Source organism: Vombatus ursinus, unplaced genomic scaffold, assembly GCF_900497805.2.
Source record: "Vombatus ursinus unplaced genomic scaffold, bare-nosed wombat genome assembly UNPS02014778.1, whole genome shotgun sequence".
In the NCBI taxonomy this organism is placed as follows: domain Eukaryota; kingdom Metazoa; phylum Chordata; class Mammalia; order Diprotodontia; family Vombatidae; genus Vombatus; species Vombatus ursinus.
In genome coordinates this window covers 19,393,388-19,406,537 of record NW_020954556.1, presented here as the reverse complement: position 1 = coordinate 19,406,537, position 13,150 = coordinate 19,393,388, and the positions used below count along the sequence as shown (strand labels likewise).

The window sequence follows — 13,150 nt, the reverse complement described above, 5'->3', positions numbered from 1 at the left end:
TATTATATTATATTATATTATATTATATTATATTATATTATATTATAAAAATTGAAGAATACTATTATAGAGGGCTACATTCTAGTTCAGCTCATTTAATCAGCTGTTCTTTTGCTCACTCACCAAAGTGAATGTAAAAGCTTGACCCTGGGAGTGATACAAAATCTGTTTAAAGCTTAGTTGCTGGCCTCCTAGGGCTTAATGTACTACCACAAAACACTACAAAATATGATGAAGAAGGACATTTTGCAAGTGAACAATCTTCTCTGAACATAACTTTAATGAGCTGGGCCTTTTTGTTGGATTTTTTTTCTAGTCCAGATCTTTGATTTCACTAGAGAAAAGAGTTCTATATGAGAAAATTCATGGACAGCTAGATGGAGTAGTGAATAGTGTGCTAGACTTGGAATCAAGATCATAGTCCAAATCCTGCCTCAGACACTAGCTGTGTGATCCTCAGCAAGTCATTTAACCTCTCTGTGACTCAGTTTCCTCATCTGTTGGAGAGAGGGAGAGGAAAAATAGACTTCATAGATTCTAGGGTCCCTAAGCATGTGCTTCTACCAATGGGGATCAGCAATAATTTTGCATTTTATATTTAATCTAGGTGTGCCTTTCTACCCTCATTATCTGTTACTCTCCTGCACGCACGCTATGGGCTGCCTTTCTTTCTGTTTCTCATACACAGTAGTACATAGCCAACCTCCAATTATGCCTGCTCACTGGCTCTTCTCCATGCCTAGAATGCATCCTCTTCTCATCACCTCTGGAAATCCACAGGTTATTTCAAAGCTCACCTGAAGCATCACATGAAGTCTTTTTTGATTCCTTGAGCTGTCACTGCCTCCCTCAAAAGTATTTGGAATTAATGTACTCTCCTTAAGAGCAGGGAGCGTTTCATTCGTCACTGAATCCCCAGATCTGGCACAGCACCATGCGCAAATATTGGGGCTTGGGGGGAAGGTGAAGGAAGAGATAAGTACCTGCGGTTTCATCAGTGTGGGGAACTTCCCATTTGGAAACCCCCTGCATTGACAAAGATTGGTAACTGCTCTGTAATTTAGAGCCTTAGAGGGTTTGTTGAGGGCACTGAGAAGCTGTCACGTGCACAGGGTCACACAGATAATTCATGTCAAAGGCAGAACTTGAATCCATGTTTTCCTGTCTCCAAAGTAGAAATATCTCTTCTGAGGGTAGAGAGAAAAAAGAAAGAATGAGTGAAATGATGGACATTTTGAGGTGGAAATTTGTGGATACAAGCTATGTTTTGAGGCAGAGAGGAAGAAAGATAAGAGAGGAAAAAGAAAAAGAAAGGAGAAGGAAACTCCAAAGGGCTTTAATATTTCCAACAGAACAGGGTTTATTGGCTAACAGGATGTAGAATATGAAAGATAAATCAAAGAAGCATTGAACCTGGGTGTTTGGAGAGTAAGGTGACTGAAATAGGAAACTTCAGATAGGAGAGCCCTGAAGACCTCCAATAAAGAAGAGCCCCCTGCTTCCCAAAGTAACATTTTCCACTTTGGTAGAATTCTCATTATGAACATGCATCTTTCTTTGGGGGGAAAATTCAAGTCAGCAAGCATATATTAAGTGCCTACTGTGTTCCAGGCACTGTACTAAGTGTTAGGAAAACAAAGAAAGGTTAAAAAAAAAGTCCTTGCTTTCAAGGAGTTCACAATCTAATACAAAGGTGGTGAGGCTTTTGAATATGTTGGACTTAAAGTGAAAAAGGAATATAGAATTGGAAAAGTCTAAGAGGTAGTTGTTGAAATGATAGTGGATTTTGGAGACAGAACAGAGCCAGGAATTGAGATTTTGAGATCCTTTACTTTGGAGTGGTTTCTGAAGCCCGGGAAATGGACACATTCTCAGAAGGAAAGAGAATATGGAGAGAAAAGAGTCTAAAGGTTGGGGACTAAAATCTTAAGGTGAGTGGAAGACATCAGTAGTTAATGGAGGAGGAAAAGCAGTTAGCAAAGGAACTAGAGAAAGGAGCAGATCATAGGACAACATAGAATTACAGAAGGCAAGAGTGGAAAAGACCTTGAGATGGGGGTTGCTTAGCCCATACTGCAGTGATCAAATAGAGAAAAAGAGGGCAGCTGGGTGGCACAGTGGATAGAGTGCTGGGCTGGGAGTCAGAAAGACTCATCTTCCTGAGTTCAAATCCAGCCTCAGACACTTCCTAGCTGTGTGACTCTGGGCCAGTCACTTCACCCTGTTTGCCTCAGTTTCCTCATCTGTAAAATGAGCTGGAGAAGGAAGCAGTAAATCATTCCAGTATCTTTGCCAAGAAAACACCAAATGGGATGGCAAAGAGTTGAAAACAATTGAACAATATTGATTTTGGTGTGTTTTTGTTTTGTTTTGCTTTTTGGCAGGAGCAGGGGAGGAATTCACTGGTGAATAGCTTTTAGTGGAGTGGTCATGTGGATTCCAAACTAGAGAGTAATAAGGAAGAAAGCTAAAAGTTATAGGAAACTATGAACTTTGAAGTATGACTAAATATATCTGAATAATTTGAAATAGTAGACTCTTATTAGAACCAAAATTATTATTATATAGAGTCAAAGACACCATGGACAGGCCTTTTGAAACGAGACTACTATATACAAAAAGCCTCTTTAAAAAAAATAATCTAGGGGCAGCTAGGTGGTGCAGTGGATAGAGCACTGGCCCTGGACTCAGGACTTACTATCTGTGTAACCCTGGGCAAGTCACTTAACCCCCAATTGCCTCAAAAAAACTCTGTAACTTTTCTGCTAATTTTGTTTCCCAGTACCATTTTAAGTTGAAAAGTTGTCCATATAGAATTGATAACAATAAAAATAGCATTCATAACAATATGAAAACAATAAATGCAATAACAATAATTCGATGATTTAAAGAACTCTACCTACAACATCCCTGGTACTTACTTGGTGCCAGCATTTATTATCCCCATTTTACATATTAGAAAATTGAGGCTTAGATGAGTTAAAGTGATTTGATTAGCTATTGCTAGCCACATGACAGAAATATGCTCTAGCATTAGAGCATTTGAGCAGAGAATTCAAACCCAGGCTGCTTGACTTCAATTTACATTTTCTTTCCATCTCAACATTCAATTTATTAGATACTTGCTACCATGTTAGGTATAGAAGATGAGCAGGCCATGATCTCTGCCCTCAATGAGCTTACAGTTGAGCAGAGGAGACAAGGCATTTATTTATACAAGTATGTACAACATGTAGACTGTGGCGTAAGGAATGCAAAGTACACGCAAATAAAATGTAGTCATGGTTCATGTCTGTGTGAAGGGGATAAAATAAATGCAATGTGTAGCAATGTAAACCTGGGCTTTTCAGGGAGGAAAACTGAAAATTATAGGATCTCAGAGCTGGAAGGGACCTCACAGGACAGGTAGTCCAAAGGATATCTAAATAAGCTTACTGAGGGCAAGGACTTTTTTTCTTAGTATCCACAGCACTTAGCAACAGCACTGCCACATAGTAAGTTCTTAACAAACACATGTCAATTGCTTGATAATTGCTATGGCTGTGAGGATCCATTTCAGAGAATTCCACCTGCCACTTAATTTAAGGTAACATCCATCGAAACTCTTCGAAAATCACAATTTTTTACACTGAAGGTGCAAACAGGTAGCTCGTGGAGCTGTCCAGAAACACTCCAGAGTGCAACCAAACCAGATTAAAACTTAATTGGGAAATACATAATAAAATAAATAAAAATACAATAGAACATAGAAAACGTTAACATGTGGTTTTCTAAGCTACTATGCACCCACAAGGATCCTTATGTACTGTCTAGTGCCCTCTCCTTTGCTTTCTATTTGAGTTTGACACCACATAGTATACAAGTCCGTAAGTCCTGTTCTACATACTCAGTGCCAGAAAAATTGAATGACATTTACATAAGGTTTTGAAGTCCATAAAGCACCGTACTGCCATTGTCTTGTTTCATTCTCAGGATAGCTCTGTGGGCTCTGGGAGGTGGGTAGTGAAAGTATCTCTGTGTTACAGATAAAGAAACTGAGGTTGCAAAAAGTAAAATGAATTGGCTCACATAGCTGTAGGTGGCAGACCCAAGGCTATCGCTCACTTCTGATTCCAAATCCATTGCTTTTTTTTTTTTTTTTGCTCCAATGTCTCTCCCTATAGCTAGGTTTTCTTGTCACCTCGTGTTGGAAGGGACTTCAGAAATCACCTACTCCAACCACCTCTTTTTACAGATGAAAAATCTGGGGTTAGAAAGGAGAAATGACTTGCCCAAAGATTCACAATTAGTAACAGGATGACTTTAGGATTTAAACCCAAGACTTTTGACTTCAAGTTCAGTGTTCTATAATAACCATGACATTTTACAGGAAGCCATGATTTAGGTGATGTCAGTCAGTCAATAAACATTTACTAAGCATCTAAGGCATTGTGCTAAGCTCTGGGAATACAAAAAGAAACAAAAGACAGTGCTTGATCTCAAAGAGCTCACAATCTAATTGTTGGGGGCTGGAGGGGGATCAGGAGAAATACTTTACTTGGGGTCAAGAAATCTGGATCTGAATCCTGGTTCCAACATTTATTAACTACATGACTTTATGCAAGTCACGTCATCTCTCTGAGTCTCAGTTTCCTTATCTGTAAAATTAAGATAATAATTCTTATACCTCTTATCTCCAAGGGTTATTTTGAGGAAAGTGCTTTGTAAATCTTAAAGACCTATGGAAGTGGAAGTGTGTGAGCTGTTATTATTACTAGAAATACTCTTGGAAAAAGGGCCATTTTCCTTGCTCTTCTTCTGTCTATCAGTACAGCTAGACCATCAACTTGGAGATCAACAGTCATACAAAGTTAGAAAGTGAGAAAAATATATCGTGAGCAATTAAAAGGATAGACTCTTCCTGTTTGTTCCCCGTGTGTCAATAAGGTCTGAGACTTTAGGAGACTTAGACAAACCTTATACTAAATTGCTCTAAATACAATGTATATCCATACAATGCAAACTGATTTGGTGAAAGTGTCCACTCATAGAAGGGTACAAGACACTGCCATCCCAGGTCTCATCATCTTCCTGTTTGAGGGAAATGAAATTACTCTTATAATAGAAAAACCAGGTGATGACCCCTATCCAGCCAGCAGATCAATGCTGAATGGTCTATTGATGTCAGGGTGTGGGGTGTGTGTGTGTGTGTGTGTGTGTGTGTGTGTGTGTGTGTGTTTTGCCAAGATAGACAGTGTCCTCCACAAAGACCTATTCTAATGCCCTATTATAGCCCCAGAAGGTGATCATTGGTTCTTGAAGGCATGTCAACAGAGATCAAGATCCTTCAGATTCTTTTCAGTCTTAGGATCAAATGAGACAATATTTGTAAAACTCTTAGTATAGATCCCAGCACATTTTTGTTGTTCAGTAGTTTCAGTTGTGTCTGACACTTCCTGACCCAATTTGGAGTTTTCTTGGCAAAGATACTGGAGTGGTTTGCCATTTCTTTCTCCAGGTCATCTTATAGATGAGGAAACAGAGGCCGACAGAGTTAAATGACTTGTCTAGGGTCACACAGCTGGTGTTTGAGGCTGGATTTGAACTCAGGAAGACTCATCATCCTGACTCTAGGCCTGGCATTCTATCTGCTGTGCAATTTAGCTGCCCTACTAGCTCATAGAGTGTACTTAATAAATGTGTGTTCTCTTGTTCCCTCTGACCACACTGGGAAGGTTTTGAATAAGGTCCCAGCAGCAGACTGAGTCTGCTATCCAAAGCTTGACATAGCTAAGGACAAAAAGGCTTTTCGCCTGCAGTTTACCTCGTGAAAATGAACTTTTTTGAATGTGGTCATCCTCAGTCAGGTACAGCCCCATTTTGCTTTTGCTATGATTGGGAAGAGAATAAGAGAAAAGAATTCATGGGATACTATGAATCCCACAGGTTTTAGCCATCTATAAACATTAACTTAGCTTTTGGTACTCTAGATAATGAGATTTTCCCCAACAATCAACAATGGACATAGAACTGGAAAAAATGGAATCCTATATTGACATTTTTACTTCTAATAAAACCAATAGATAAAATGGAAGTTTCAGCTAAATAGAAAGATCACTCATAGGTTTTACCTGGTGAAGGCTAATAAAAGAGCTGATGGAAATGGTTTCTATTGTGCATCTAAAGGCAACAAGAAACATAATTACTGGAATTTTTATTGCTCATTTTTGTTACAGTGCTCATAATACACATTGCAAAAAAAAAAAAAAAGACTACGATGACAATGATTGCCCCTCATGTTCAACTATTTCAGAAAATGAAGAGAGAAATTCTACATAAAATTCAATAAGACCCTCCAGATTAAATCATAGGCTATAATATCTGGGGACATCAGTGCAAATGTGGTAATAGGTAAGGGAAATGAAAAATATATTGGAAAATGTGTACCAGTCATAAGGAATGGAAGAGGATTTATAGACAATCTATAACTTGGCTATAGCACAGTGCCTAGCACGTTCATAAAAATGCTCTATAATCTAGCTAGCTAGCTAGCCATCATACACATTTTAGAATCAGAAGTCAATGGACACGGCAAACACCAAACAGTGCCAAAATAACTCAATTTTAGTAGACAGGAAATGATTCATCACTCAGGTGGATATCATTCCTGAATTAACTGTTAATTATATGGATAGTTAAACTACCAATTTGTAGGAGCAAAAACCAAAATCAGTACAAATTTAGAGAAAAGAATAAAAATGAAGGAAAAAATATATCGTGTGCAATTAGAACAATTCCAGTCTGATTTATTTAAATGAGTTAATGATGGTGAAAAATTGTATGTGGCTTGAAGAAATGATAAACTAGTTACAATAATTTCATAAGAAGTTTAACCAATGTAGATCAAGTGTCATAATGGGGAGATCAAAATAGTCTTAAAAGGAAGGCACTTAATTTAGCTGCCAGGAAGAGAGACAGGGCAACCAAGGGCGATACCAGTTTAGAGTATAAACTTATTTGTAAAATCTTGCAGGAAAGGCTGGTAAACATTTAGGAGCAGTATTATGTCCAAAATAACAACTGGGCCTGTGTGCCTACTTTTTCATCTATGTAATTGTTTTATGAGACTAATATATATACATATATATATATATATATTCACACATTGAGGGCATCCTCATTGAGGGCTTGATAAGCAGAGAATAGGCAGCATTTCACAAGTGATACTCCTCGATTCTATCGTAGCTTTACCATTACACAACTGACTGAAAAGTATAGAGAATATGACTTCACTATGCTTATTGTTTATTGACCATCAAAAAGCTCTTGATTAGTCAATAGAGGAAAAGTCTCACAACAAAATATCTCCTTTCATATGTAAAAAACATGCAAGATTCTTTGTGTAAGAATATGGAACTGCACTTATAGAGAAGCTCACATAGAGGCAAGGACCCGGCCTTGTTTATAGCTCAAAGAGAGGCAGGACAGACATCTCTAGCTTCTTCTGCCCAACTCTTTTGCAAGGGAGACTTTCATTCCTGCCAGGAAGGGAAGCAAGAGGTTGGGGCCAGCGGCCACCACTTTGCTCTCCTCGAAGGGAGAGGAAGATACCAGACTAAAATTATATCCATCTGCTCCCATAAACATTATTAGTCTAGGGGACATGATCAGGTTCCATCTTTTGGTTGCTTTGTCATTTTAGGAGGCAAGCTCTATATCTAAGACTTGATTTCTTTCCCATCTAATACCAATTTCACAATTAATACACATAGAGAACAGCAAAGAAGCCTTTTTATCCAAATTGTAGCAAAACAGAAATCAGAGAAGGTATATGTGGGAGAATATGTACCAAATAACACAGAGTGAAGAAGCTGTCCCATTGGGAGGGACATAACTCAGCTCAACCAATTGAGAGTATCCTGGATCTTACTAAAGGGGAATATTTCTCAGTCTCTAAAGTAGCAAGCTGGGAATGCTTATTATCCTCAGTTCTCAAAGAGGACCAAAGTGAGATCACTATGTTGGGGTCAAGGCACAGTGTGCCCAACTCTAGCTGATCAGACCAATGTGAGCTCAGAAGGCTTTATCACAAGTCAGGTATGAATAGTCCATTCAGGAGTGGCCTCAAGGCTGCAGTTTCCCCACCCTTGGTGAATGGTAGACTGACTAAAATGACATTTAATACCTTGCTCATAATTACTGTTGTGATTTGCTGAAAGTCTGTTACATAAGCCTCATCAAGTTATAACACATATGTGTATATAATGTGTATATATAAAACATACATGTATACAATGTGTGTATTATATGCGTGTTTACAGGTACACACAGAAAGCATCTTTTTTCAAGAAATAACCTATTGATGTCTTCTCCCTTCGAAAGGCCAATACCTGACTCTTAACCTCAGGTTGGAAAAATCCATCCTCAGGATCACTAGTCTCCGACCTGTGCTCAGAAAAAGAAACAGATAGCAGAAGAAATTCTCTGACCTTTTTGACTACAAGTGGGGCAGCACGGGGTTCAGTGGGGACAGTGCTGTATTTGAAGTAGAAGGACCTGGATGCAAATCCCATCTCTGCTTATTCCAACTTATGCAACCTAGGATAAGTGACCTCCTTCTGTTCCTTAGTTTCTTCATCCATAAATTGAGAGGGCAAGAAGAGATGACATTTAAGGTTCCTTCTGGTTCCAAATTCTGTGGTTCTAGCACAATTCAAGACAATGTGGTACATAACAAAATACTAATAAAAGGTCACAGATAGACTTTGAAAGCTGTAAGAGACCTCAGTAACCATTTGGTAGAACCCATACATGAAAGGAATCCCCCACCATAATATACCAGGCAAATGGTCATCCAGCCTCTTCTTGAAGATCTCAAAGATTGGGAACTTTTTCCTCCACCCTACCCCTACCACTTTTAGATGGCTTAATTGTTAAGAAGTTGTTTTTTTTTTTTAATATAGAGCCTAAATTTTCCTCTTTGCTCTTGGTTCTGACTTCTGGAGCCAGAGAGAACCAATCTAATACCTGTTCTACATATATTTCTCTTTCAAATACTTGAAAACAGTTGTCACGTTCCCCTACTTCAGCTGGACTTCTAACATTATAATGCCACAGAGTTCAATCCACTGTGATGCTAAAATTCAAAATGCTTCTTTTGGAGTCATCCAAGTGTTTAACCTAAAATCTACCATTGTGCTCCCCAACAGTTTGGGGCCCTAAAGTGGGTGCTGAAAGACCTGGGTTCAAGTGCTAGCTTGGAAATACTTGGATCGTAATCTAAAAGGAGACAGAGAGATCACCTCAGAGATGAGATAATTTGCCCAAGATCACAGAGTTATGAGCTGAATGTGATCTTGGGCAAGTCACTTCGGATTAGGTGGTCTCTACAATCCTTTGGGGCTTGCATTCTACAGCTGCAGAAGGAAATTCTTAGGCTTTTATATAATCACCCTACACAATGAACAAAATAAAATGAAAAGATTAGAAGAAGCCAAGGGTGTACACTGATTTCTCTTAGAAGGTGGAGCACTGATAAGCCTGTAATATTTACAGTGGTGAAGGGAGGGTGACTAATTCCTCTCTGCCATATCATGGCATGTTCTGGGTCCTACTCCCGAGATAAAGACGTTTGCTGTGGCATGTCAAAGAGATAGCTCTGTTAGGAACTCCCTACACCTCCAGGTCAATAAAATGGGCAGAAGTCAGGACAGTTGAGATTCCGCCAGTCTCAGAAGTTCCCCGCAGCCAAGATGAGGACTCATGTGAGTATTAACACTGCTTTGAACTCTTCTAAAAATGGTCAGAAACCTCAAAGGGTTGAAAGGGAACTCAGAAGTGATCCCGTCTAACCCTCACCCAAACTGTTGGGGAACACAATGGTAGATTTTAGGTTGAACACTTGGATGACTCCAAAAGAAACATTTTGAATTTGAGCATCACAGTGGATTGATCTCTGTGACATTATAATGTTAGACGTCCAGCTGAAGTAGGGGGACGGGACAACTGTTTTAAAGTATTTGGAAGAGAAATATATGTAGAAGAGGTATTAGATTGGTTCTCTCTGGCTCCAGAAGTCAGAACCAAGAGCAAAGAGGAAAATTTAGGCTCTATATAAAAAAAAAAAAACTTCTTAACAATTAAGCTGTCTAAAAGTGGTAGGGGTAGGGCGGAGGAAAGGGGTTCCTGCTAGAGGAACAAGTTCCCAATCTTTGAGATCCTCAAGCAGAGGCTGGATGACCATTTGCCTGGTATATTGTGGTGAGGATTCCTTTCATGTATGGGTTCTACCAAATGGTTACTGAGGTCTCTTACAGCTTTCAAAGTCTATCTGTGACCTTTTATTAGTATTTTGTTATATTTGAAAATCCTACCCAAAAAGACCAAATAGAAAGGGATATTTGGGAAAACATTTGAGATGATTTTTGAAAAAAATTATTTTCTTATACACCACAATTTCTTTTTTGTGATTTTTTTTGGTGGGAAGGGAGGGTTTAGAAATTTCAGTGAAACAGATGATCTAAAAGAAACACACAAAAGAAAGTCTCAGATGGTATAACAAAATGGAAATTTGTAAAGCAGGAAAAGTTTGGGTTTTTTTAATATCCTCTGATAGCCCAGTACTGCCTTTTTCCCCTCTTGAATACTATAAACATACACACACAGAGGTACCCATGGTATTTCTCCTTTCCTCTACGTCTCTCCTCTGGACTGCACCAGTATATATTGAAAGCTGAGCTAGTCACATAGCAACAGCAAGAAGTGACAGGTGGATAACAAGGCCTCACTGGTACCCTTGCAATATCAGGAGAAAGTGAGAAGGGCCTCCAGAGCTTCATATGACCATCCTGTGGCAAACTTTAAGGAGGTCATGGAAAAGAATTATACTAGATGGGCCGGCATGAGTGACCTGAAATCTCCAAAATCGGAGGGAACATCCAAATTGATGAAATCAAAGATCCACCCAAGAAATCAAGATTCCCACCAGTACCACCACCCCTCTCTCCCCACCACATTAGTCTGTCTACCATTGTAAATTCAGTCTTGGTTTCAGGAAAATAATAGAAACTATTGCCCTGTCAACTTGGAGATTTGGTGTATGGAGGGAAGGTGGGGATCACTTACACTGTGAGGGATAAGTACTGGGCAGGCCATTAGCAAATTATGGCAGGTTTTATTAGAGTAAAATGATGTCATAACACAGCTTCTTATTACATGGATTTGTATATTTCATAGATTAAACCATGTCCCTTGAAACAACAATCTTTTTTTTTTTTTGGTGGTAGTGGTGGGCATAGGGGTTCAATCTGAATCTGTGAATGCAGATATCTTACAGGATCATAGATTTAGAACTGGAAAAGAACTCAGAGTTCACTTAGTAATGTGGTATAATGCACAAAATCCTGAACTCAGGGCCAGAAAGACCCGAGTTCAAATGCTGCCTCAGACACTTACTAGCTATGTGGCTCCTGATAAGTCATTTAACCCCCTTCCAGCCTCAGCTACCCAACTGTAAAATGGGAATAATAGTAATAAAACCTACCTCACAGGCTTGTTTTGAGGATCAAATGAGATAATGTGTACAGTGTTTTGTGAATCTTAATTGCAACAGAAATTCTAGCTATTCTTATTCTTCAGATCCCTTCATTTTACAGGTAAGAAAATGGAGGTTCAGAGAGGTGAAATTACTTCCCCAAAGTCACACAGTTAGAATCTTAGCAGAGCTAGGATTTGAACCCAGATTCTCTGACTCCAAAGTCATAGTTCTTTCCATTGCACCCTGCTGGGGGGGGGGTCTTCCTGATATGAAACTCTCCACTCCCCAACCTCCAGGCAAGTCAGGAATTATTCCTCTGCCACTTAGTCTTAAGAGAATTGACTGAGGCCCCTGAAAAGTTATATGTCAGAGTAAGGTCTTGAATGCAGGTCCTTTTAACACTACAACATATTACCTCTTGCCAGGGAAAGACTAAAGATAAATGAATTTGGAAAAAAAAAAGATTTAAGTGAATTCAGATAACAGAGTAAAAGTGGAAAAACTGAGGCACTTGCAGAACATCCCTATAACCTTTGAAATGGACATTCAGAAGAGGAATCTATCCGTGATGGATCTGTCAAAGACAGACTCATGGACTAGATGGACCATAGGTCTGACTCTGTGCTTATCCTTATATTCTGGTTAGTACAAGTAAGAAGCTGACACAACAGACTTAATCTATAACACGGAAGTAAGTTCTCTCTTCCTCCCACTTACTTACCCTTTGATAAAGTCAAAGTAGAAAGCTCAAATGGGAAATGTGCCAAGAGAAAATGCTGCCCTCTCTAGCAAGGCTGAGAATGAATGAATGAAGCATTTATTAAGCACTCGCTGTGTATAAAACACTGTGCCAAATACTGGAGAGACAAATGTAAGACTGGCCCTTTCTTAAGGTGGTCACGTTCTAATGGGGGAGATAACATACCTGGGAGGTTTCTTTGCAAGGTTCCATGGTCCTTAAGGAACAGGATCAAAGCAAATCTCAATGTTCCTTCTTTACCAGCATTTCCACTGATAAGACCAAAACCGTTTGACAGTGTCAAAGACTTTGCTTGACAAGGACTTTCGGTATTGTGACTGTGGCACCTGCAGGAGCAGTGGCCAGACTGCATCCCCACAGGGGTGGCTCTCCAAGATGATGGTCAAAGACGTTGGGGTGGAAGCATTGCTATTCCAAAGGCTCTTGGGTTCCAGGTCCCAGGCTGTCTCCATTTAAGTCTGAGGGGACGTGGAGGTCAAGTCAGTCGTGGTTTGACTCACCTAGCACATAATGCCTCCTGTATCTCCTTCAGAAAAAGGAGGAGAGGTCCCTGGAACATCTGTGTGAGCACAATGCTATTTTTGGGCCTTAGTGTCTGAGGACTCCACCCTGGCCCGGAACTGATGGATTTTGTGAAAGTATCTGTGACTTCTGCCAAAAATAAATGTGGCTCATTTGTTTTCAGGTGTTCCTTCTAGCAGTGCTAACAATCTTCTGCACTAGAGCACTCGGATATGAGGTGGGTAAACTGGCCATTCTTAATGCTAATACACTTCACTTCAGTTCAGTCAAAAAGCATGTTTGATAGCTAGTTATGGACCGGGTGCTGAAGACACAAAGACAAAAATTAAACAGTCCTTGCATGCAAAGAGGTT

General features: G+C 39.5%; 1 protein-coding gene across 2 annotated transcripts in view; it reads right to left on the bottom strand.

Annotated features, from left to right (window-relative positions):
* The window catches only part of LOC114045541 (gastrokine-1-like), a 27,432-nt gene extending 14,749 nt beyond the window's left edge, over positions 1-12,683 (bottom strand). Inside the window, exon 1 of one of the 2 annotated variants that reach the window (XM_027865616.1) lies at positions 12,441-12,683. In XM_027865616.1, coding sequence (XP_027721417.1) covers positions 12,441-12,467 — 27 coding nt within the window. In that variant the 5' untranslated portion in view covers positions 12,468-12,683. Of the gene's footprint in view, positions 1-797; positions 842-12,440 lie in introns of those variants that run through there. The other variant, XM_027865617.1, reaches the window with a different exon arrangement.
* Positions 12,684-13,150: the final 467 nt, after the last annotated feature.